The 23,272-nt window shown below is 32.7% G+C and overlaps 3 protein-coding genes across 3 annotated transcripts; 1 reads left to right on the top strand and 2 right to left on the bottom strand.

Annotated features, from left to right (window-relative positions):
• Positions 1-5,389: 5,389 nt before the first annotated feature.
• Positions 5,390-9,118, top strand: LOC130942163 (LRR receptor-like serine/threonine-protein kinase RGI3). Its single transcript, XM_057870858.1, has 2 exons — positions 5,390-8,321; positions 8,469-9,118. Exons 1-2 carry the CDS (start codon positions 5,498-5,500, stop codon positions 8,843-8,845), a joined length of 3,201 nt encoding a protein of 1,066 aa, XP_057726841.1. The 5' UTR covers positions 5,390-5,497; the 3' UTR covers positions 8,846-9,118.
• Positions 9,119-10,375: 1,257 nt separating this feature from the next.
• Positions 10,376-13,597, bottom strand: LOC130941993 (uncharacterized). Its single transcript, XM_057870655.1, has 6 exons — positions 13,472-13,597; positions 12,934-13,166; positions 12,639-12,783; positions 12,339-12,431; positions 12,029-12,116; positions 10,376-11,188 (listed from the first exon to the last, which is right to left on the bottom strand). The coding sequence occupies exons 1-6, from the start codon at positions 13,549-13,551 to the stop codon at positions 10,898-10,900; spliced, it is 930 nt and encodes a 309-aa protein (XP_057726638.1). The 5' UTR covers positions 13,552-13,597; the 3' UTR covers positions 10,376-10,897.
• A 2,635-nt stretch (positions 13,598-16,232) lies between these two features.
• On the bottom strand, positions 16,233-23,031 carry LOC130941375 (kinesin-like protein KIN-14F). Its single transcript, XM_057869853.1, has 18 exons — positions 22,825-23,031; positions 22,597-22,709; positions 21,338-21,501; positions 21,066-21,209; positions 20,616-20,978; positions 20,273-20,341; positions 19,899-20,123; positions 19,723-19,804; positions 19,512-19,607; positions 19,243-19,422; positions 18,963-19,069; positions 18,655-18,833; positions 18,392-18,556; positions 18,053-18,306; positions 17,770-17,933; positions 17,500-17,691; positions 16,682-17,379; positions 16,233-16,587 (listed from the first exon to the last, which is right to left on the bottom strand). The coding sequence occupies exons 2-18, from the start codon at positions 22,706-22,708 to the stop codon at positions 16,443-16,445; spliced, it is 3,339 nt and encodes a 1,112-aa protein (XP_057725836.1). The 5' UTR covers position 22,709; positions 22,825-23,031; the 3' UTR covers positions 16,233-16,442.
• Positions 23,032-23,272: the final 241 nt, after the last annotated feature.

Genomic DNA, 23,272 nt, shown 5'->3' with positions numbered 1-23,272 from the left:
GAGGCTACTATTTTAGTTAAAGATGAAGAAATAAAGTGATGGGAACAAAACCATATATCTTCTTGTTTTATGCTTTAATTTGTCTAATCTTACTTTATTACCGTATTCACTGAGTTCTTTTTGCCTTGGTATATATCCAAAAGAAGCTTGTTGTTTTTCATTGCTACAATTGCATTGTTGTGAAGAACAATGACATCATCATGCATGCTAAAAATTTGATGTGTCAATATTTCATAGCATGTCCCAAGGGCCGGATCAAGAATCTTTTTATTATGAGTTACAAAAGAAGAACATTACAATAAAATGGTAGGGTAAGAATGTGGATAATAATTCAACATATGATTCCCATCCACACACATAGCAATTAGCATAGATCTCTTTTGTCTCATATATAGGGGCCCTTTATATATTTATTATCTTCTTAAATTTGATTCATTATATTGATCTACCATTATTTTTATCAAGAAATTCAATTAATATTTCCTATTTTAATTTTTCCCTATTAATCATATTTTGTTATACTAATTAATTATCGAATAAGTATAGCGCAATTTTTAATTAGTCAATCAATCAACTTTTTAATTTTAAAATTATTTTCTTAATCCTCATTTTTTGAGAATTTAGAATTAGAATTTAAAATTAACTAATATTAGCTAAAAAATTAGTTTTCTAATTAAACTCTTAATTATATCCATGCACCATATATAATTTGCTATCTTGGCAAAAGTAGTTAGAAAAGGTTTATTAAGCCCAAGAATATATAATGGGAATGCTCTGTAAAGACGCGTAAAATGTTTTTTGTAAAGATATTTATGTGTCGTATTATTATTATATGTTTAATAAATTAGTTATTTTTTAATTTTTTAATAAATTAGAATAAAATCGATTTTTTTATAATAATAACAATAAATCCAAATTTTTTTAGGGATTTAAATGTTCAAAAAACAAAAAGTCAGGGATATAATTGTCTTTTTATCAAAAAATTTAAAAATATTCGATTTAGATGGTATAATTCGATCGAATTAAATCGAGTCTAATAATTATAATGCAGACAATTAAGTTTATTATTGTTGTTATAATAAATCGATTTTATTTTAGTTTATAAAAAAATAAATTATTAACCAATTTAATAAAAATGTCCAATAATAATATGACATATGTAAACGTCTTTAAAAAAAATATTTTTAGTGTTTTTATTAAAGTGTCATTAAATCCAAAATTAAATGCATGCATCATGAGCATACATGTCCTATGCATGTTTACATTATATTTTTTATGATTGAAGGTGAATAGTATAGTGTGGATGTAGATGAAAATTTTCATCTATCTTCTAAATGAGGTAGCTGGTAGATTGGATATATAATTGGAAAAGATTCTAAAAATATATAAGATCATTCAAGATTCATAATATACCGAAAACATTATCATGAAATATCAAGCTAGATATGGAGTGAAGATCTTAAATCAAATCAAAGGGTAATCATCAAGATTCATTGATATATATGGCAGGTGGAGAAAAATGGTGCCCTAAATTTGAGCACCTGGGGAAAGGTTAGTTGTTATATAGTCTTATATAGATTTACATCCAACCAAATTGAGTTAGTCGAGTGGTCAGTTTATTAATCTACTTATATATGTATTGAGAATTTAAATTTTGTCTTGTATATGTAGTAATTTATTGACCAACAGCAAACCCTTATATAAAACTCAGATCTGCAACGAATTAGTTATTAACTCATTACCCTGTCAAGCTGAAAAATATCATAGACAAAAAAAATATAAATTTATATTCAAGTATATATTAAAACTATCATATATTAAAATAGTTAATTCTTATATCTACAATCTAATAATTAAAAGTATCACTTTATTCCATTTATCAGTAATTGGTTATTACATTTCTAGTGTTCCATCAATCAAAACAAGCTCAAAAGTCACAGGATAAGAAGAAGGGTCTTAATCTCTTCTCATGATATGATACTACAACAAAATGAACAAATTAACCAACTACTTGATTATTTGTATTATTTTATAATTAATTTGTGTATAGTTCAAATCATTTCCTTTAGACATTAAAGGTAAATATTAAGAATATCTTTATTCACAAATTTTTTCATTAGAAGTTAATGATTTCTACTGATTGATTTATTCAATAAAATTTTTTTTAGTGTTTATAAATTTTTGTCTAAATTATTTAAAATTAGAAATAAAAAAGTGAAACCTATCTATTCTTTTACACTTAAATTTTTAGTCCGTTAAAATGGGCTAAATCTATCAAATCAGCCCATTCACTTATTTGAATGGGCGGGTTTTATATTTAAAATTAAATTCGTTTAAATTTCGGGTTAAATAGATTGAGCCCGATTAACTAGAAAAAATGACAGGTTAAACAGGCTAGCCCGCAGGCCAAACGGGTGACCCGTTTTTTTTTAAACATTTTTTTCAAAAAAAGTAACACTTTTAGCCGATATTTTTCCTGATCCGACCTATTAATTAAAAAAATATTATTTTTAAAGGTTTTTTTTATCTAAAAGTGATATTTTTGTCAAAATATTTTTTAAAAAATAAAATAAAATGATAAATGGACTGACCCATTTGACCCATCGAGCTTACCATAAACAGTTCGGATTAGAAGATTCTAGCCCGCGAATAAAACGGATTTAAATGGACCAGTCCATTTAACCCACAAACTTAATGGACCAGACCTAAATAGATCGGACTAACCCATTTCACAACCCTAATAAATTCTATATCTAAAATTTAAATATATCATAAAGAAGACCTTATTCAAAAAGAAGAAAATGGTATCTAACTTCCAAATTTGAAATCTAACATAACCATATGTCACAAAACTATGCCTTTTACTTTCATAACATGAATTAAGAAAGTATTTTGTTAATCTCATTATTTTCTTGTTCAAACCTTATGACTCATGATGACCACTTTCATTCAATATATATATATATAAAAAGACAACCTTTTTTGCTTTGTGCTAGTTATTCTAAGCAGTAGATAATTCCAAATTAATAGTTGAAGCAACTGCAATAATATTGTCCCTTCCACTCATCAATACCATCATATCAAATACCACCATACATTTATGACTAAATAATCCTGCAAATATTAATTATAAAACCCATTTTTTCCCTCCTTACATCTTCATGTCCATGTGCACTTCACTTCTGATCTCCACCATCATCATCATATGCACTTCTTTTATATATAGTAGTGTATTATTAATACGCTTAGAATTAGTTGAGATAATGAGTTATTTATAATTTAAAAGGTTTGGAGTTTAAGTCTTTGATATAACAAAAAAAGAGTATTTTTTGTAGATATATTATGAGAAATATTTAAAAAAAATAATTGCACACCAACCTTTTTCTTATTTCCATTATATATAATATAAAAGTATAAATGGATTATATATAGTGTAGATAAACCAAAATCTGACTGTAATCCTCATCATTATTAAGTTTTAATTATAAAAAAATGCATAAACATTTTGTTTTTCAGAAAGAATCAGTAATTTTTTTTAAGGTTTAATTATTCTAGTAGTTTCTATAGTTTTATCAAATTTATAATTAAATTTTTATATTTTTTTAAATTAAGTTCCTAAAATATTTTTAGTTTTGTAATTAAGTCACTCTCATGTTAAAAATATTAAAATTAACGAAATATTTTTTTAAAAAACTGTGTTGAAAAATCTAATTAAATTTTTAATTTGGATATATTCATTTACAAAAAAATATTAAATTAACTCTAATATTTTTTACACTAAAAATGATCTAATTATAAAATTAAAACTAATATAAAAACTTAATAATTAAACAAAAATATAAAAATTTAGTAAAATTATAGAAATTTACAAAATAATTATTTTTTTTTTAAATTCATATCTTTTTAGAGAAAAATTTATTAGTCGATTCTTTATACTTGCTATACTTTGAATTAAAGATCATTGACTAAAAAAAAAAATACTTATTGCTTCAATTTACTAGTAAATATCAATAAAATTAGTGAATTATTAATTTATTATAGTAAAAATTCGGCTTTTCAAACTGTGGAATATATACAAATTGGACCTTTTGATTTGTGTTTAAAGAATTTAAAAAATTTGAAGTATATAAATTGAAGGGATAATCCAATCTTTATACCTCTTACAAATCAAACAGAACGATTTTAGCTTCTGATACCACAGCTGCGTAAAGCTGAAGTATCCATACACTCCATAACTGCGTTCTACATCATTATCTCTTCTATATCTAAATTAAAAAGTGTAAAAAAGCTCTGTAACTTAAATAAATTATCTAACAATAACTATTATGGATTTTAACATTGGAAACAAACATACAGGTCCTCATCATTGCAAAATTGAGAATCTGATCCAAATAAGTAAGCAAGCAGATTAAAGTACAGAAACTATTTAGGGTAGAGATACTAGCAATGTTGCAACCACCACATCAATGGTTTCCATCAAATTGCAACCACATAAAAAATTAAAGAGATGCATGGACCACACCCAAATGGGCCATAACTAATTAGATAGAAATTATTTTCTTGATTTAACAACCTATATATCACTATCCCTAAAATAATCATGTCAATTATTATTCACTATAAATAAATAAATAAAAAGTGTTTTATATATATATATGACTAAGAACTAATTCGTTAAATTTAAGTTTCATTTAAGAGTTTATCGTTGATTAATAAGTTGACAATATTCAAATTTTGAACATTTAATTAAACAAAAGAGTAAATTAATTATGTTAGTATAAAAAAGTTCCAATTTCGTCAGGCATATATTTTTTATAATAAACATTATTTTTATACTAGGATGTTTTAGTAACCAACACATATTTTTTATTTTATTAATTAAAAAAATCTAAATACTAAATTAATTAATAATAATCATATATTTATACAATATAAAAAGTATTTAGTGAATAAATTGGCTATTAAAACAGTTTTACTTAAATATCCCATTATGTATTGAACCCAATTGTTAAGTAATTAATTAGATAATAGTTTAAAACTCTGTTACACTTCTAATGAAAATGATTATGCACTAGTGCCCACGTGGGGAGCAAAAAAAAAATGGAAAAATCTTAACATGATTTTCAGTTCCACCATTTTTCTTCTCTGACAATGAAACACTAGTTAATGGAGACTACTAACATATCAGATTGGAATTACACTCAGACTGCAGCAAATTCCATCAAATTTCAACCCACTACTTGGCATGTTTAAACATTAATAACAACCAATAATAATAATAATAATAATAATAATAATAATAATAATAATAATAATAATAAATATCATATCTTACTTCTATAAATACCATCCTACTTATGACTATGCATTTATCACTTCAAAGAAAACCTCTTACAAACATTTAACACCAAAAGACATAAGCTATAGCTCTTGAGTTTAAAGCTTATGCTATTCTTTCATAAACAAAAGTATCATCACTTCTCATCATCTCTTAGCAATGTCTAGAAGCTTAAGAAACCTCTCACTTTCTTCCAAAATTATCTCTTCCATAACATTGATTCTCTCAATAAACTCTCTTTTCTTCTTTTCATGTTGTTACTCTCTTGATGAACAAGGCAAAGCCCTTTTGGCATGGAAGAAAAGTTTGAATGGTAGTTCTAAAGATGCATTATTAGCATCTTGGGACCCTTCAAACCAAACACCATGCAATAACTGGTTTGGTGTGAAATGCAACTCAGAAAATGAAGTCATAGAGATAAACTTGAACTCAGTGAACTTGCAAGGTTCATTGCCTTCAAATCTTCAATCTCTTAAGTCCTTGAAGATTCTTGTCCTCTCATCAACCAACATCACAGGAAGAATCCCAAGAGAGTTTGGAGACTATCAAGAACTCATCTCAATTGATCTTAGTAGAAATTCTCTCTTTGGTGAAATACCAGAAGAGATTTGCAAGCTAAGAAAACTTGAGAGTTTAGGACTCCATGATAACTCTCTTGAAGGAAAGATTCCATTGAACATTGGAAACTTATCAAGCCTTGTCAACTTGACACTCTTTGATAACAAATTGAGTGGTGAAGTTCCAAAGAGCATTGGCTATTTGAGAAAGCTTCAAGTGTTCAGAGCTGGAGGGAACAAAAATCTCAAGGGAGAGCTTCCATTTGAGATTGGAAACTGCACTAACTTGATGATCTTAGGCCTAGCCGAAACCGGCATTTCCGGCAGTATTCCGGCATCAATAGGGATGCTGAAAAGGCTTCAAACCATTGCAATTTACACAACACTATTGTCAGGTTCTATTCCTGAAGGGATTGTGAACTGCAGTGAGTTGCAGAATCTTTACTTGTACCAGAACTCTATTTCTGGTTCAATTCCAACTCAAATTGGAAAACTCAGCAAGCTTCAGAATCTACTCTTGTGGCAGAACAATATAGTTGGAACAATTCCTCAAAGTCTTGGAAGCTGCACAGAACTCAATGCTATAGATTTGTCACTGAATCTTCTCACAGGTAGCATACCAAAGAGTTTTGGAAAGCTATCAAATCTTCAAGTTCTTCAACTGAGTGTTAACCAGATTTCAGGTACTATACCTGAAGAAATCTCAAACTGCACTTCTCTGTATCAGATTGAAGTTGACAACAATGCCATTTCTGGGGAGATTCCTTCTCTTATTAGCAACTTGAGAAGCTTGACTCTGTTCTTTGCATGGAAGAACAAGCTAACTGGAACAATTCCAGATAGTCTTTCAGATTGCAAAGATCTTCAGGAGCTTGATCTTTCATACAACAGTTTGATTGGTCCAATACCGAAACAACTATTCGGATTAAAGAACCTCTCAAAGCTGCTGCTTCTTTCCAATGAATTCTCAGGCCTTATTCCACCTGATATTGGTAACTGCACAAGTTTATACAGGTTGAGGTTGAACCAGAACAAATTTTCAGGAACTATTGCATCTGAGATTACCAACTTGAAGAATCTGAACTTTCTTGATCTTGGAAGCAACCATCTTGTAGGGGAGATTCCTCAAGAACTTCACAGATGCCGAAAACTCGAGTTTCTTGATCTTCATTCCAATAGTCTCACAGGTTCAGTTCCATATATGCTTCCAACAAGCCTGCAATTCATTGATTTCTCAGATAATAGGCTAGAAGGTGAACTAAACCATTCCATTGGTTCACTAACTGAATTAACAAAAGTCAACTTGGGAAAGAATCTTCTCAGTGGAAGAATCCCTTCAGAGATTGCTTCTTGTTCTAAGCTGCAACTTCTAGACTTGGGAGGCAATGGCTTTTCAGGTGAAATTCCAAAGGAAATTGGTCAAATTCCTTCGCTCGAAATCGGCCTCAATCTCAGCTATAACCAGTTTTATGGTGAAATTCCAGCAGAATTCTCTGGCCTTAGCAAACTTGGAGTGCTTGATCTTTCACACAACAAGCTCTCAGGGAAATTAGATGCTCTTTCTGAACTTCAAAATCTTGTTTCCTTGAATGTTTCCTTCAATCATTTCTCTGGTGAATTGCCTAACACTCCATTCTTCAGGAAGATTCCAATCAGTGATATCACTTCAAATGATGGTCTCTTCATTGCTGGTGCTGCTACACACAAAGTTCATGCAAGATTAGCTATGAAGATCATAATGTGCATTCTCTTGATCACAAGTGCAGGAGTAGCACTCTTCACAATCGGTTTCTTGATTCGCGCTTATATGGCCAACAAATCACTCATGAAAAGTGAAAATTGGGAGATAAATTTGTACCAGAAGTCTGAATTCTCATTCTCTATTGATGACATTGTCAAGAATCTGATATCAGCCAATGTGATTGGAACTGGAAGCTCTGGTGTTGTGTACAAGGTAGAGACTCGAAATGGCGAAACACTAGCAGTTAAGAAGATGTGGACATCATCATCAGAGTCCAATGGAGCATTCAGTTCAGAGATTAAGATACTAGGTTCAATCAGACACAAGAACATCATCAAGCTTCTTGGTTCGGGATCCAACAAGAACAAGAGCATGAATCTGCTGTTCTATGAGTACCTCCCTAATGGAAGCCTGAGTTCATTGCTTCATGGTTCAGGAAAAGGGAAAGCAGAATGGAAAACCAGATATGATATTGTGTTAGGTTTGGCTCATGCACTTGCATGTTTGCACCATGATTGTGTGCCTCCTATAATTCATGGAGATGTAAAAGCTATGAATGTGTTACTAGGCCATGGCTATCATCCTTACCTTGCTGACTTTGGTCATGCAAGAATTGTAGCTGAAAATGCTGACAAGCCAGTTCAAAGACACTACCTTACTGGTTCCTATGGATACATGGCTCCAGGTAACTTATACTTTTTTTTATTCATAGTATAGAGACTTAATTACAAACTTTTAAACAATTGACTATTTGATGAACATTTTCAGCACTTAGATAACCCCTTTAAATCTTGATTAGTACTAATTAGTATTGTTTTTGTTATATTCACAGAGCATGCATTGATGCAGTGTATCACTGAGAAAAGTGATGTTTACAGTTTCGGAGTGGTGTTACTTGAGATCCTCACAGGAAGGCACCCTTTGGATCCAACTCTTCATGAGGGTGCAAACTTGGTTCATTGGGTCAAGAACCACTTGGCTAACAAAGGAGAACCATATGAGATCATTGACACAAATCTTAGAGGGAGAAGAAATGATCCTACTATGCACCATGAGATGCTTCAAACTTTGGCAGTGTCATTTTTATGTATCAGCAACAAACCTCATGAACGTCCTACAATGAAGGACACTCTTGCAATGCTCAAGGAAATTAGACCCTTTGGTGAAGATTCAGGGGAAGATCATCATGTGTTCAAGGGAGGTTTTTAACAAGACTTAAGAATGCAGTTTCAGATGAATCTTCTAACTAGAAGAATACTTGCAAGGTTCACATTAATTGTGCATAGTGTATTGGTATGCCAGTTAGAGCTGGCTAGAATAATGATAACATAAGATCTTCTTGGCCACAATTTTACCTTACAATTCAAGTTTCTGTTTTAGGTGTATGTTTGTGGTGAATGAACCAACATGCAAACAATATTGTGAACAAAAAAAATTACTCCATGTACACTAAAATCAGCTATTATGTATTTGTGTATATTTATACATATTGATTTATACATTTTTCTAATTAAATAATCAAACTTGTCATAGTAAAATACTCAAACTTACAATAGAACAATAATCAAACTTGTTTACAGTAGCATAATAATTTTTCATGAGATGTTAAATACATATTTCTATATGCGGTAGCTGATTGGTGGCTGATTTTTGGTATAAGGTTGAATTAACATTTTGATAGGAGGTATCTAGGAGAGAATGAAGGCTTAACTCTCAAGGAAGCAGAAACAATGATTAGCATTAGATCAGTTTTTGCAGTTAGAAATCACAAACATGTTTGTAAGACTCACTTAAGACCTTATTCAAGAAATATATGTATATAGTTACTATTACATGTGATGACCAATGTGGACAAAATAATAGTTGAATGAAACCATATATAAAGTTTGAATTAACAAGATTCCTTGACTGCATTCTTTTTTTTCTCTCTATCCCTTCCATACAGACAGACACAGACATGGTCCCAGGTTTCAAAGCTTCACATGTATTCCATGTGCTGTCTGAGAGAGACTTATTCCAGTGATTGGAAACTCTCTCATAAGCACATATTTCAAACTGAGATTCTATGTTTGTTTATCCTATACACATATTTGCACATGTAATCACAATGCATTCAGGACCATTATGCTAGTAACATTGAAAGATAACAGCATATACACACATTACACAAGTGAACAAGGGAATTTCTCATCATTTGCACGGTTCCACAAAATTCTTTGCCATTTTAAAAAATAATGTTTGGTCAAAATGGTCTCTGCCACAATTAAGAAAAGGGATATGTATTGTGTAGGTTCTTTCATATAGTAAATGCCTTCTATATTAGAAGGCAGACAGAGAAAATATGAGCTTGATTTTGTCATATTATTGAGTCACAATTGTTCTCACCAACATTGTTTTTGTTCCATTTTCATTAATCCCAAATAGTGAAAAGGGAGTTTTGTATGTAAGCTTATCCATTCACATTCACTTGAATATCTTCCCATAATCTATTATATTCATTCCCCTTTTCCTTCCTTTTCTCTGTATATCATTTACAAGCATAAAAACTTCAGCATTAGTACTTATTCAATTTATCTTTTTAAGATCAAGTTTCATCCTTAGAGGTGTTTTATTTTATTTTATTGGGTATAGTGTCAAGAACATTTTAGTTTAGGCACTACATATAACTATATAAGATACACCCCCCTCCCAAAAATAAAATCTTTTTAAATTAATACAAAAAAAAAAAAATTACTGCATGTCATGATACAACTAGGCCTCCCAAGTCGCAAGTCTCCATCACTTATGTAAATAATTCAACAGATGTGATTATATAATTAGCAGTGAATATAGCTGTAATTTGAAAGCAATGTTTGATAATTTATCTTTTTAAGCAAACCATGGAAACAAGCATGTGGCAGATGATTCCAGATCACTTCAACACCACAGCTCCAATAATGATAGGGCATGCATTTGAGAATTGACTCCACAAAGCAAACACTTCTCCTTAGTGCTGCTTTTATTTGCTGCTTTATCACAAGCCTCAGTGTCAAAACAAGCAGCTTCAATGTACTCAGACAAGTGAAGTCTTTGAGCAAGTTGATGAGGGGCTATGAAATGACTACTTTTTGTTGTTGTTGCCATGGCACTATGAGAGTCAATGGTGGCTCCATCCCTACCACCATATTACTATGTATGCATTTCAGCAAACACTTCTGGACCCTACTGTCAGTGGAATTTCTAAGATTGGTCTGAGTTTTGGATAATGTCCCATTTGTGTGATCACCATGGAGGATCCGGCTTTTGTCTTTCTAGTTTCTTCAATATGAAGTTAATGACATTCCAGCCGAAGCCACGGTATTGAAGCCACCTTATGATCCTTGACTTCCTTGTCTCTATGGATATGTTCTGACCACGTGACCATTGCTTTGAGGCCTGAGCATAAAGATGATCCATGGATTGCTTTGACAAGCCAATAATTGGCTTCTGATCTTCCTCATAATCATTGCCCTTAAAAACAACTTCAACTGCATTCTCAGCATCTGCTTGACTTACTCCCTTCTTGAAAAGTACCTGACATAATAATCACAACTCCATTACACAAAAATAATGCCCTTAAGGATAAGTGTGTTGTGCAATATGTGTGCTTTTGGCTAGTCTTTGTCCCCCAGTGAGGAACCTTCAAGAATGCACGGTTTCGGTGCATCTAAGAGAAATCATGAGGGGTGAAGAATGAAACCTTCAACGCATTTGCCATATTGGGAAAGAATGAAAAAAACAATGGAATTAAATAACTATGGAATGAATTGAATTGATGAGACTTCAATGAAGTATCTAAGTAAAAGGTGAAAACAATACTAGATAAATTGCAAAAGAAATGGAAAATATCATATCAGAGCTTTCGTGTTAGTTGAACAATTTGCCGAGAAAATTAATAGCACAATAATATGCATCAAGCATAGAATAAATATTTCATTAGAAAGTTCTTAGGTGTAGAAAAAATTCAGTGCAGACTAAATACATGAGTTGAAATTTTGACACAGAAAATTACATATCTTGGGGAATAAAATGATTATTATTAATTATAACCTTGACCTTCAATGCTAGTATCTATTCTCACATGTGCACTCTCAACAGTTAATTCCGAAAAGAGAAAAGGTGGATGCATCGTGCACTGCTCAGTTTGCAAGATGAGGTCACTATGCATTACAATTTTTCCTCCTAATACTTCATTCTAGAGTTAAAATGAAAGAAATTCTGGCAAGCACTTACACAAGCATCATACCATCCTAAATATTTCCACAAGTATAGATAAAGGAGAAAAAAGCAGTATGGAACATGATTTTACTTAAGGCTACACATAACAAACAAAAGGTATTAGGAAGAACAAAATTACAGTATAGACTAGCTTACTTGTTTGATCCGCCTCGGCCCCCAAGTTGATGAAGACCATCTAGATTGAGCTAATGACTCAGCATACAGCCTATCATTGATCAATCCTCTGAACCAAAGAAAGAAATAGAAAACAGTCACCATAAACCAAAAATCTTTATTTGTTAGGTAAATTAAGTGTATCAAAATTAGGACATAAAATTATTCTAGAATATATTCTTTTTTTGAGGGGAAAAAAGGCACCCTCTCTCCCTCCTGAGGCAAGAAAAATGGAATAAAAAGAGAAAAAAGGACTTTCAAACATTATAATGGAAAGTTATTTTTAACACACCTCCTCTGAAACTTGTTTATCACTTCCTCCACTACATTAGGAGAGAATCTTTTCCCAAGCAACTTCTTTCGCAACTCGACTGCTGTGAGTGCCCTGAGAAGCAGAGAGACAAGCATGCTTTAAAAATAATAATAGCATAAAACTGCATCTTATATAAATATATTTGCACCCTATCTCCATAGTAAGTAATTATTTTACCTGAATAAATATAAAACTTATTTCAATCTTATGTTCTTTTCTTTGTCAACTTATAAAATTTGATTATACAGAACAAAATAATGGGGATGGGGAACAACTAACCTAGATGCAAGAAATTTAATAGCTGATTCCTCAGCATCATTGGTAAATTTGTCAATTTGCATTGAATCTTGTTCACAAAGGTCTCCTGCTTGATGGACTGATAACTCTTCAACAGCCTCCGCAGCCTCTTCCATTTGTTCACAACCTACAATTCACAAATTAAAATCATAACATTTGTTTTTTTTTTTCCTTTTTACATTAAGTTTAACCCTGCATATTGAAGCACTAGTGAGTAGTGACTCCCCCAAAACATGACCTAGAGTGATATCATACTAAAAGATGTTAGAAAGTTTACCATCTTCAAGGTTATAAACAGGTAAGCTATGGTGAATTTCATTCGGATTGCGAAAATTTTCGCTCCGCATAACCCTTCCATGCACACCATTTCCCCCATTTAAATTCTTTGGCACACTTGCATCAGGATGGCTAGAACAGCTAAAATTTTTCAAGTTCTTCCCGGGCAGAGAAGTTTCAGATGAATTAAAGTCCCTGCTCTTCAAGCACACAATGTGACACTTCCAAAGGGTCCTATTTTTCAAGTTTCAACGCACAAAAAGGAAAAGTGCAAAGCAAACATAAGTATATATGATAAGAATCCAGCTAAAAAATCTTCATATATGCATTATACACAAAAAAAAACTGATCTTTTTCAGAAAGAGATTGAAGAAACTCCTTCACTTGAATCCAATTCCATCGATTGGGTAGCTAAAATTGTAACTGACTAACTTAATTACACTTAAAAACTAAGACTTTCTGTGTGTTGGTTTCCCTCACTGTTTTCTTTTAAGTCAAAAAATGGAAACTTTGGAAGCTGAATGAGAAAAACAACTCACTGACGAATTGAGAAAACGCGAAATGGAAGCTGGCACGAGATTTTGAAGCCGATGTTTCCCGCGAAAGTTGCCATGTTCATCGAATCCTCAATTTTAGCTAATCACAGGTGTTTGATTCGTTTGATTTTCACGCTTTCGTTTTTTTTTTGTGTTCTGTTTTTTTTTTTGTAAAATTGAGTTTGGGCCATAATGAATTTGGGCTTTGATCTTTGGGTTGGCCCATATTTTCTGCATCCCCAGCTAGCGTATTGGAAATTTGGAATTTCTTTTTCTTTAGACCAAAAAATAACATAAAAAATATCTTATTTGTATATTTATTTAGAGAAATATTATTCTTGGAATAAAAAAAAATCAAAGAAACGTTATTTTTTCATTAAAAAATATAAATATCTAACACAAGTCCACACAACATAGAAGATAAAAAATGAAAAAAGGATTAGATGGTAAGACAGAAAAAAGTGAAACTAAAAAAAGTGGTGTCGTTCTTTTTAGTTTTTTTTATAAAATATAAAGTCTAATTTAAATGTACAAATAATGTTTTACATTTTATTAACCACATTTTGAAAAATCATATTTGTTAAAGATAAAAGCAAGAAGAATTTTTTTTTTTTTTTTTTACCTTCAAAAGGATAAATATCTTCCACAAAAATAGAAGAGAAAAAGGATAGAAAATCTGAAAAAACTAAAGATATTGCATTATTCATTCTATGCTATATTCATTGGATGTTGATACTTACATTTAGATGTAGAAATAACATTAACATAATTATGTAAAATCATGTTAAAGATAAAAAGAATGCTAATATTTTAACAATGTTGTGTTTTGGTTGTTATCTGATTATAGCAGTTGAAAACAAGAAGAAAAGAAAAAAGATTATGGTAGGTGAATAGAGAGAATAATGCTAGTGAAATTTGGTATTACAAGATTGGAGAATCTTAATCTGAACTAGTTCTGAGTTCTCCAAGCATACAAGAAATGGCAAAAACCTATGAGAGATGGAGTCTCCCCTGCTATTTCAGATTTTTCTGAGCTACAAGGATTCAATGATCCAGGCTTAAAGATAAACACACCACGCCCTGATGGACCAATCTCATTGAATAACCAATCATGAACATCCCAAAACATATGAACTGGCAAGTTATTCACCATGAGAATTTCATTCCCTCTAAACCTCCAATTGAGGTTCATGATCCTACTTGTCAACATGCCATCTATGGTGATCCACATTTCCGGATCATCCGGCCCGGATAGCGAGGTCTCAATGACGATATCATGTTCCTCTTCGCCGTCTTGTAACATTGCCTTGGTGCAAAACATCTTCTTTCCAGACACATTTTCTTTCTTGCACAACAAGGTAGCCTTTTCAGGTGATGGGGTTGATTTGGTTCTTTCATAAGCATCCTTTTCTAAATCTCCTAGCAACAGAGCCACCTCTTTCTTGTGCACCAAGGCAACGTAATAGCCCGAGCAAGGCTGTGGATTGTTGGAGAATTTCGCGTGCCGGAAATCCCAGAAGACATCTATTCTTGTCTTATCTATTTCAAAGGACTTAAGGCCCTTTTTCCCCCACGAATGGCCGGATTCGAAATCAATCTTGCAGGTGAACTTGGTTGAAACAGAGGAAGAAGCAGAGGGCTCTTCAAGGCTCATAGAAAGGGAATGTTCTGTGGGACTCTTGCACCATGTCACAACAACACTACGATAAGAATCTGCTAAGTTTGTATGATACACAAATGTGACATAATTCTGAAGGGCATCTTTCCTTGCAGCCTCTCTTTTCGCCACCTCATCCTTGTTCGGCAGACCAGTCCTCCTCGACCGGCGATCAGGAATGGATATTGGCACTGCTCCTATAAGAGAATTCGCCATTGCATATAGGATTGATACTTGATCCTTCTTTGGCCCTTTAATGGTTGTTTTGTTGAAGAGAATTACAATTGGTAGAACTAGGTATGAAGCCTAGTTACAATGAAAATCATCATCTTTCTTTCACCTATTGTAATTCCCAAATTGGAAAAGCTTCATGCTTTGCCAATTATTTAAGGAAAAGAGATGTTTTGTTACACCATGGGAAATGGAGAAAACAAAATCTCTTGCTAATATAATGATTGAATGTTAAAACCTTGGCTTGGAATTAGGAAATGTACCAAGGATGTTAGAAGAATTGCAGAGGAGTTACAATTTTGATATGATAAACATGCATGAAAGAAAATCAAGGCTTAACGAATTGCAATGTGAAAAAACAATAGCAATCTATGCTGAGGTTGTCAATGAGGTGTCAATGAACTAATCTTTATCCTTTTCTTCCCTATTAATAGGTCAATTTTCTCTCAAGTTTGAAGATGAAAAAACAAGTTTTTGTCCCACTCTCTTGCATTATTTTTCCAACCTTATTATAGTAAATGTCTCATTCATTTTGGAAACTAACAAGAAGGATGCTGTTTAAGATTCTGCTTATGAACTTCTTTAAAATAGGATGCTATAGGAAAATCGTTCCATTATTTATGTAATACATTTCGTAAAAAATAGTATAGTAAAATAATAGGAAGTTAAAACAGACCATATGCTATAAATATCATTATATATTTAAAATATGGCAGTGAACTTATGTTATTAGAGAAGCAATAATAGATTAATAATTAACATATCATCATACTAGAAATCAACATCTCAAAGCCCCCAATTCATGAGATTCATGAACACAACCAACCTTAATATAATAATGCAATCAACTTCTCAGAAAAGTTATGTACTGCATAAACAACGACACCTTCTGGTTTCATTAAAATACATAATTCAAGTTACAAAGTTGAAAAAAAATGAAGAGAGGTCTCACAAAACTGACCTCAAGAACTCAGCCTCTACACAAGTACATGAGCCGGCACCACAACATGCACATCAATACCAGTAACTGTACAAAAAATAAATAATATAAAAAAGAAAAAAAATCATTTTCCAAACATGAATTCCTCAAGATGAAACAAAAAACTTTCCACGGGGTGTAGATCTGCTCCTTCTAAATTCATGCATTGTGGTATTGCTGCGACCGGAACCATTTATAAGTTTGTTCTCAACTTTGCTAGTCAATAAAGGCTCAGCTGCTTGCACCATTCCTCTGCATATCACAAAAAATGTTCGGTTATGTTATTAATAGAGCTACGAATATCATAATTTGCAAGCAAATTTTACAATAATTCCTTTGTTCATACCTTGATCCTATGTTTTGCCAATTCTTTGACATGTTCTGTCGAGTATTTTTCGGATTCAAAGTACCATGGACTGCAGAGTCCATGAACCTGAGATCATTTTCTGGCTCAAAATAATCGATTTTTCGAGGCGCAACAGCAGTTATTTCACCAGCAGTTTCCATATCAGATTTTTGAATCCTAAAGGGTATTTGTTGATGATGCTGCTTGGCCTTAGCCTTACTATCAGCCTTGCTTTTCTTGGTAACACTTTGTTTTGATGCACTAAATACTTGCTTGAATTGTTCTTCTTCCTGTTCTTGATGAACTTTCCTGGAGCTGATCTTTTGAAGGTTAGCAAGTGTTTCAGAAATGTTGCTGTCTTGTTTGGATGTCTCTTGCGAATTCACATACGCCTTTGAGTTATTGTCTATAGATTGGGCCATTTGCATTATAGCAAGAGACTTGTTTACTCTAGCTGGAAATTGATTCTTTAGTATTGGTTGGTTTTCTGGTGTGTCACTTTTGACCTTGCTTTTAATGACAGAGCCTCTATCAGTGGATATTGATCTCCTGATTGGAGGCGATGGCGATCGACCCCTCCCTGATGAGCTTACTAGCTTTTCTTCAGTTAGAAGAAATGATTTTGGGATGGAATCCTTGTCCATAAATGTTGAGGGGAGTCTTGATCTTGTTTGCTTACCCGAAGAACTAATTTTAGCCTGAAAAAAAAAAAAAGAATTTGAGATTTAGGGAGGGAATATACAAGTATATTAACACTACATTGCATCAGAATTGCCAAATATATCATAAAATATGATTATATGTGAATATTCAAGAACCTCAGAACTTCTATCATCCAGGGATCTTTGACTATTATCAGACTTAATACTGCCACTGGTAACATTTTTAGGCAAACGATATGGCGAAACAGCCCTTGGTTTCTGAGATTCGATGGCATTTCTAGTATTCCCGGTTTTCCATTGTTCAAGTTCAGTTTCCTTCCTCGCCAATGCTAATTTGATATTTGATATCTGAAAATGTTCCTATCATTATATTACATTCAGTAAGTAAAATTTGAAATTGCACATTATAATGATCAAATTCCGAACCTCATCCTTTAGCTCTCGGATTTCACCAGTTTCTTTATTAGATTGAGCAGCCCCAAGTTCAATGCAAGCAACCCTCTCAGCAAATTTTAGTGTGCTAATTGTTTCCCCAAGAGCATTGACTTCAGGATTTATATGAACAAACATCAAAGTTTTTGCATGCCCACCTATTTATGTAGAAAAACAAATAACAAATGCAAAAGATAAGTACAGGTCAAATTACATGAAAAAACAATATATACTAAAGATAAAGGGTAAAAGAGTTCTTTGTGATTATGCTGATTACCTAAAGAGTCTTGTAACACTTGTGTGAGCTTGCTATTTCTGTAAGGAATATGTGGACTCTTCTGTGCCAAAGCAGAGATAACATCTCCAAGTGCAGAAAGAGATTTGTTTATATGCTGTGCCTCCTTTAGTCTTTCACCAACAGCCTCAGATTTGTCCACTCTCTCGCTTCCAGCCAAATCCACAAGATGGAGACAACCCTTGAGAATGGAGTTTGAAACTAGATCCTTCCCTCTAACATGGACTGTCAACACACTGCAATAGGATGGTAAAGAATTTTGTTTAGTATTTTTTATGGTTAGACTAGTCATCTCTATATTCAATGAGGAAGAAGTTTTACCTGTGAGAACGGCTGCTTCGCTCATTTAGAGCTGTAGCGCCTACAGCACGGTTCTTCTGACCAATTCTCATCAAATCAAGAACATCTTGAGTACAACTAACTGGAACTAAACTTGCATCTGGCACATTAAGTCCATTCAATTGAGAATTGTTTCGTATATCTAATGTATATATTTGTTAAGGACATCATTGCCAAAACTAAAGGATTTGCTTTAAGGATTAAGATATATAAATAAAGAAAATATGTGCTTGAAAGAAGGATATCTTCTATTAGAACCATCACTAACTAATAAATCTCTAACTTGCTCATTGTATATTTCAATCATCTGGACACCAACATCATATTTTATGGCTTCTGCCCTTTCCTTTGATATATGAAACAAGTCACGCAAAGCCCTGTAATTTACACCCCATGTCTCTTCAGACATCAGATCAGGGCCGCTCTACAAAGGCAAAAAATGACATTAGACATAAGCATATAAATGAAAAACAATGAGACAACAATAAAGATGACAAAGCATATGATTTGCAACTAGTATATGAAAGCAAAGGTGTTTTGAATCTAGCATTACCATTGTATAGGTCTTTCCTGAACCGGTCTGTCCATATGCAAAAATGCAAACATTGTAGCCATCTAAAACGGACCTGACGAGTGGTTGAGTGTCTGCGTAAATTTGTTCTGTGCACGAAAAAGAAGAAATCATTATAATAATCTTCAAATAGGAAGTAATGTATAACAAACTACAATTTATTTGGAATGAAATTACAAAATGTCTAGTCATGATGCATTGAATATTTAACAAAGTGTGTACTAGTCCTATAGATTTCACTACTTGTTAAAAATTGAACTACCTTGTGTGACATTTGTTGGAAACACCTTATTGAATGAAAACACCTTTCTAGCTTCTTTCCCTTGCTTTTGAGGATTTACTATCATTATGTTTCCATCTTCTCCTATATAGTCTACTGTAGATTGCGCATTTGACTGTCCTGGCGAGAAAGGCTTCACTCTACAGTAGACCCTTATGGCTCCTGTAACATAGAATATCTCATCATTATACATTTTCATATAAGTAGCTTCTCAGAATTCAGTCTTGAGAAGTTTTGGTAACTCCATGTACCTTTGAGGTCTTGTACTTGATTATATAGAATGCGGTTCTCCTCCAAAACTTTGTGGTAGGATGTGGAAGTCACTTCAAGACTCTTGATATGATTCTCTGATAATTACACAAAGAAAATTAACCTATTGTTATGAAAGAATAATATACTAAAAGATTCTACTTAGGTGGAGAAAATTTTCCAATGGAAAACCATGTACAGATAGATCTTTACCTAGCCTACTCAGTTCTTTCTCCCACTCAGATTGAATTTGTTTGACCTCCATCTTTAGCTCATCAAATAAGTATTTCATCCTCTGAAGAAAGAGTAAAACCATTTAGGGTGTATGGTGCTACATGATAGTGGATCTAAAGCAGAACATTGACAACAGTTAGTGCTAAATTTTATACCTCAAGTTGTTTCTGCTGAGCATCAATTATTTCCAAATGTTTTGAACAATGATTGTTATTATGAGTTGTATTATCACGCTTTCCGCCACAGATGCAGAATTTCGACAAATCATCTGATGCCAAACTACTTCTTTGATTAAGATATAATGTGATAGCTTCTATAAAATCTCTCTTAGTGATGCAACCAACATCGCTTTTCAGTATTCTCTTCAGCAGAACTCCAAGCTGCAGAACAATGTTCAGAATTCTATTTTAGATTACTTTATGCAGCTAGGAAAACAAAAATCCAAATCAATGGCAGTTCTAATAATTGAAAAAAAAAATGAAGGTGCTTATTATAATCAAAAGATTAGTAGAAAAAAAAATTGGCATACCTGTTTGCCTTGAGAAACAAGCATTGCAGAGAAATCCTTGGCTAATTTTCTGAGCAAAGTATCAATTACCTACATATTTTGATCATGTATATCAGATATCACAATTCAGGAATAATATTGGATGAACAGATAATTCTTTATGCAAAATCTTGATTTAGGGAAAAAAATTTCCTAACAAGTAACAAACATATTAACACACATTACATTAGCCTATCCCAAATTTTCCACTTTAGAAAATAGCTAAGTACTCAACATATAAATTATGCAACAATTTTTTTACATGTAAACTAGAATAGAGCTAGGGTACATGAATACAAACACATTTGGAAAGGATCTTACCCACCATTGCATTCAATGGAAGATCTTCAACCCCGTCTGTCTCTCTAAGGTATGCCAGGAGAAGCTTCAGTCCAAATTGATCAAACAAGAAGGCCAAGGCATCAGCAGTTTTGGTTTCTTCGACAGCAACATCTTCGGATAGACGAAGAAACTCTAGCATCTGTTCGTATTGTGACAACTCAGACTCATCCAGTGACTCATCAGCACTTTCACTGCTCGCCACGTCGGAAGGCGAAGAACCTTTCGGAAAGGAAGTGATCCTCACAGTTCCTCCATACCTCCACACCCCAACTCCACCTGAAAGCTTCCATTCATAGTACCCTTTCAAACACAGAATGCAGTCCACAACTTTGCTTGATGAACCTCCCTGAAAATATATCACACATTGAAAAAAATTAAACCTCATTAACATAAAATCAAAGTCAATTACAAGTTCCAAGCTCCAGGTTCCAACCTTTTCCAAATCTGAAGCTTCGAATGTCAAAAGCTGCATGTCCTTAACAGCTTCCAGAAAGTTCCTCATATTCTCAAAGTACTGAATTGCAGATTGTGCAGCTCCCTCTGCAGATTGAACAGCAGGGGTGGGATTCTCCACCACCTTTTTCCCAATGCAATTAGGTGATTTTTGATTAATCTCTATATGATTCACTATTATATTCTGAAGTAACGGCTTTTGTAACAAACTATAACTGAATGTAACGGTTAGTTAGTTAGTTAGTTAATTACCTTGAGGACGGCGCCGGGGTTGACCTTGTTGAGGACGTTGCAGAGAATGAGACCGTTGCGAAGTGAGAGGCAGAACTCTTCCTCGGAGGGTTCTTTGGAGAGTGATGCCCACGCGCCACTGTCCATTTGGCGAAGCCATTCTGCTGCTTGATACCTCCTTGAAGCTTCAACAGATCAACATGGCGGGAAAATAATGCAATTTTTGTTATTTCCATTTTAATCTCTTTTCAAAAAAATTATTTCACTCTAGTCCTTTTTTCTTACTAAAAAATACTACATGATCAGCAAATATTATTATTTTTGACCCGCACTTAGCCAATAATAATTTATACTCATATTTACAGATATTTTATACATAAAAAGTATATAATTTGCACTTATATTTACTAGAATTTTAGACATATAAATTAATATAGTTTGCAATAATTTAATGTTTATACTAATTAAATAATAACCAAAAATACTAAAAATTTACGTTTGAAAAAATTTCCATAATTTTTTTACAAAAATACTATTTTTGTATATTAAAATCACCCACTAAAATCAGTCATCAATGTATTTGTGTATAAATACATATATGATTTAATTTATTTTTAATATATATTTATATTCTAACATATATTTTATACTAATAACTGACATTGATGGCTAATTTTAGTATACATGTAACATTATTTATGTATCTCTATAGTCTAAATTGAATGTTAAGTTATATAACATTATAGACACCAGAAAAGCTATATAACATTATAAAACGAAAGAATAATAAACGCATCTACTCTTTAAAGAGAACATTAATGATTTCATTGTTATGCTTTTGCTTTGACTACCTATTTTATTGACTTCAATTGCTACTAAAGAGTAGACAAAGCTTAAAGTAAAAGATTATAGTATATAGAATAGTATAGCATTTTTTTACCTTTATGCTACTATTTAATACTCAACATAATTAGCGTATATAAACATTAGGTTACAAATTAAATACAACTAAACTAGTAAGAGATAATAATAATAATGACCCACAAACTTAAAAGAGATAATAATGCTACCATAATAATTCTCCCAATTCAAAAGTTGATAAATTCATAGAGAGGACCACAGACCCACCACCACCCACGCCACCATTGATGGCGGTGGCCTGGTGCTGCCAGTGGTGAGGGAATAATGCAGTGCCACGCACCCCACCATTCTTTGCAACATAATCAACTCAATAATTTTTGTTTATATAATAAATAAATGTAGATTAATTGATACAATACCAGCTTCCTCTGCTTTCCTCTGAGCTAATTCATGATCATTGATGATCTCATCTTCATTGTTGTTGTTGATGCTACCCTTCAAACCTCTTTTACATGGAGTCTCCTGCCGCATTCTGCAGAATCAATAGAAACTAATCAGAGAAGTGTTTCGATCCTTCATGTTTATAGAGTGTAACATGGTAGTTGATGTTCTAAAAAATGAAGAGAAAAAGAAAAGAATTTAACTACCTGGGAAAGTGATGAATGATGAAGAAGCTGAAGCTGAAAGAGGTTGGTGCAATGGAAGCAGATCTGATCTAAGGCAGAATAGTTCTCGTGCGTTTTGTGAATGAAAAAGTGGAATCAATGAAGCATTCATTCAAAATTTTTGCAGTGGCTTTGGAATTTAATGCAGTGAGCGTCTTTTTTTAGTTTAGAGAGAAAAATAAAATGAAGAAAAACAGAGTCATCAGAGAAGAGAGAGAGAGAGATTCAAAAAAACAACGGATGAAAAACAAAACCTTAGTTAGAGATTTAAAAATAAACGTTGGTGTCTCCGTTACGGTGCCGTAACGGTATCCGACGTGGCATGGTCTATGTAGGACCCATGAATAGTTGGACCAAACGGCAGAATCCGGCCTCAATGACCAAACGGGCTAAGCTTGTGATTTCAAAACTTGTTGCTACCAAAATGCAA

This window comes from Arachis stenosperma, chromosome 7, assembly GCF_014773155.1.
Source record: "Arachis stenosperma cultivar V10309 chromosome 7, arast.V10309.gnm1.PFL2, whole genome shotgun sequence".
Lineage (NCBI taxonomy): Eukaryota > Viridiplantae > Streptophyta > Magnoliopsida > Fabales > Fabaceae > Arachis > Arachis stenosperma.
Note: the sequence above shows the minus strand (reverse complement) of the source record. Positions and strands in the feature narration are given on the sequence as shown.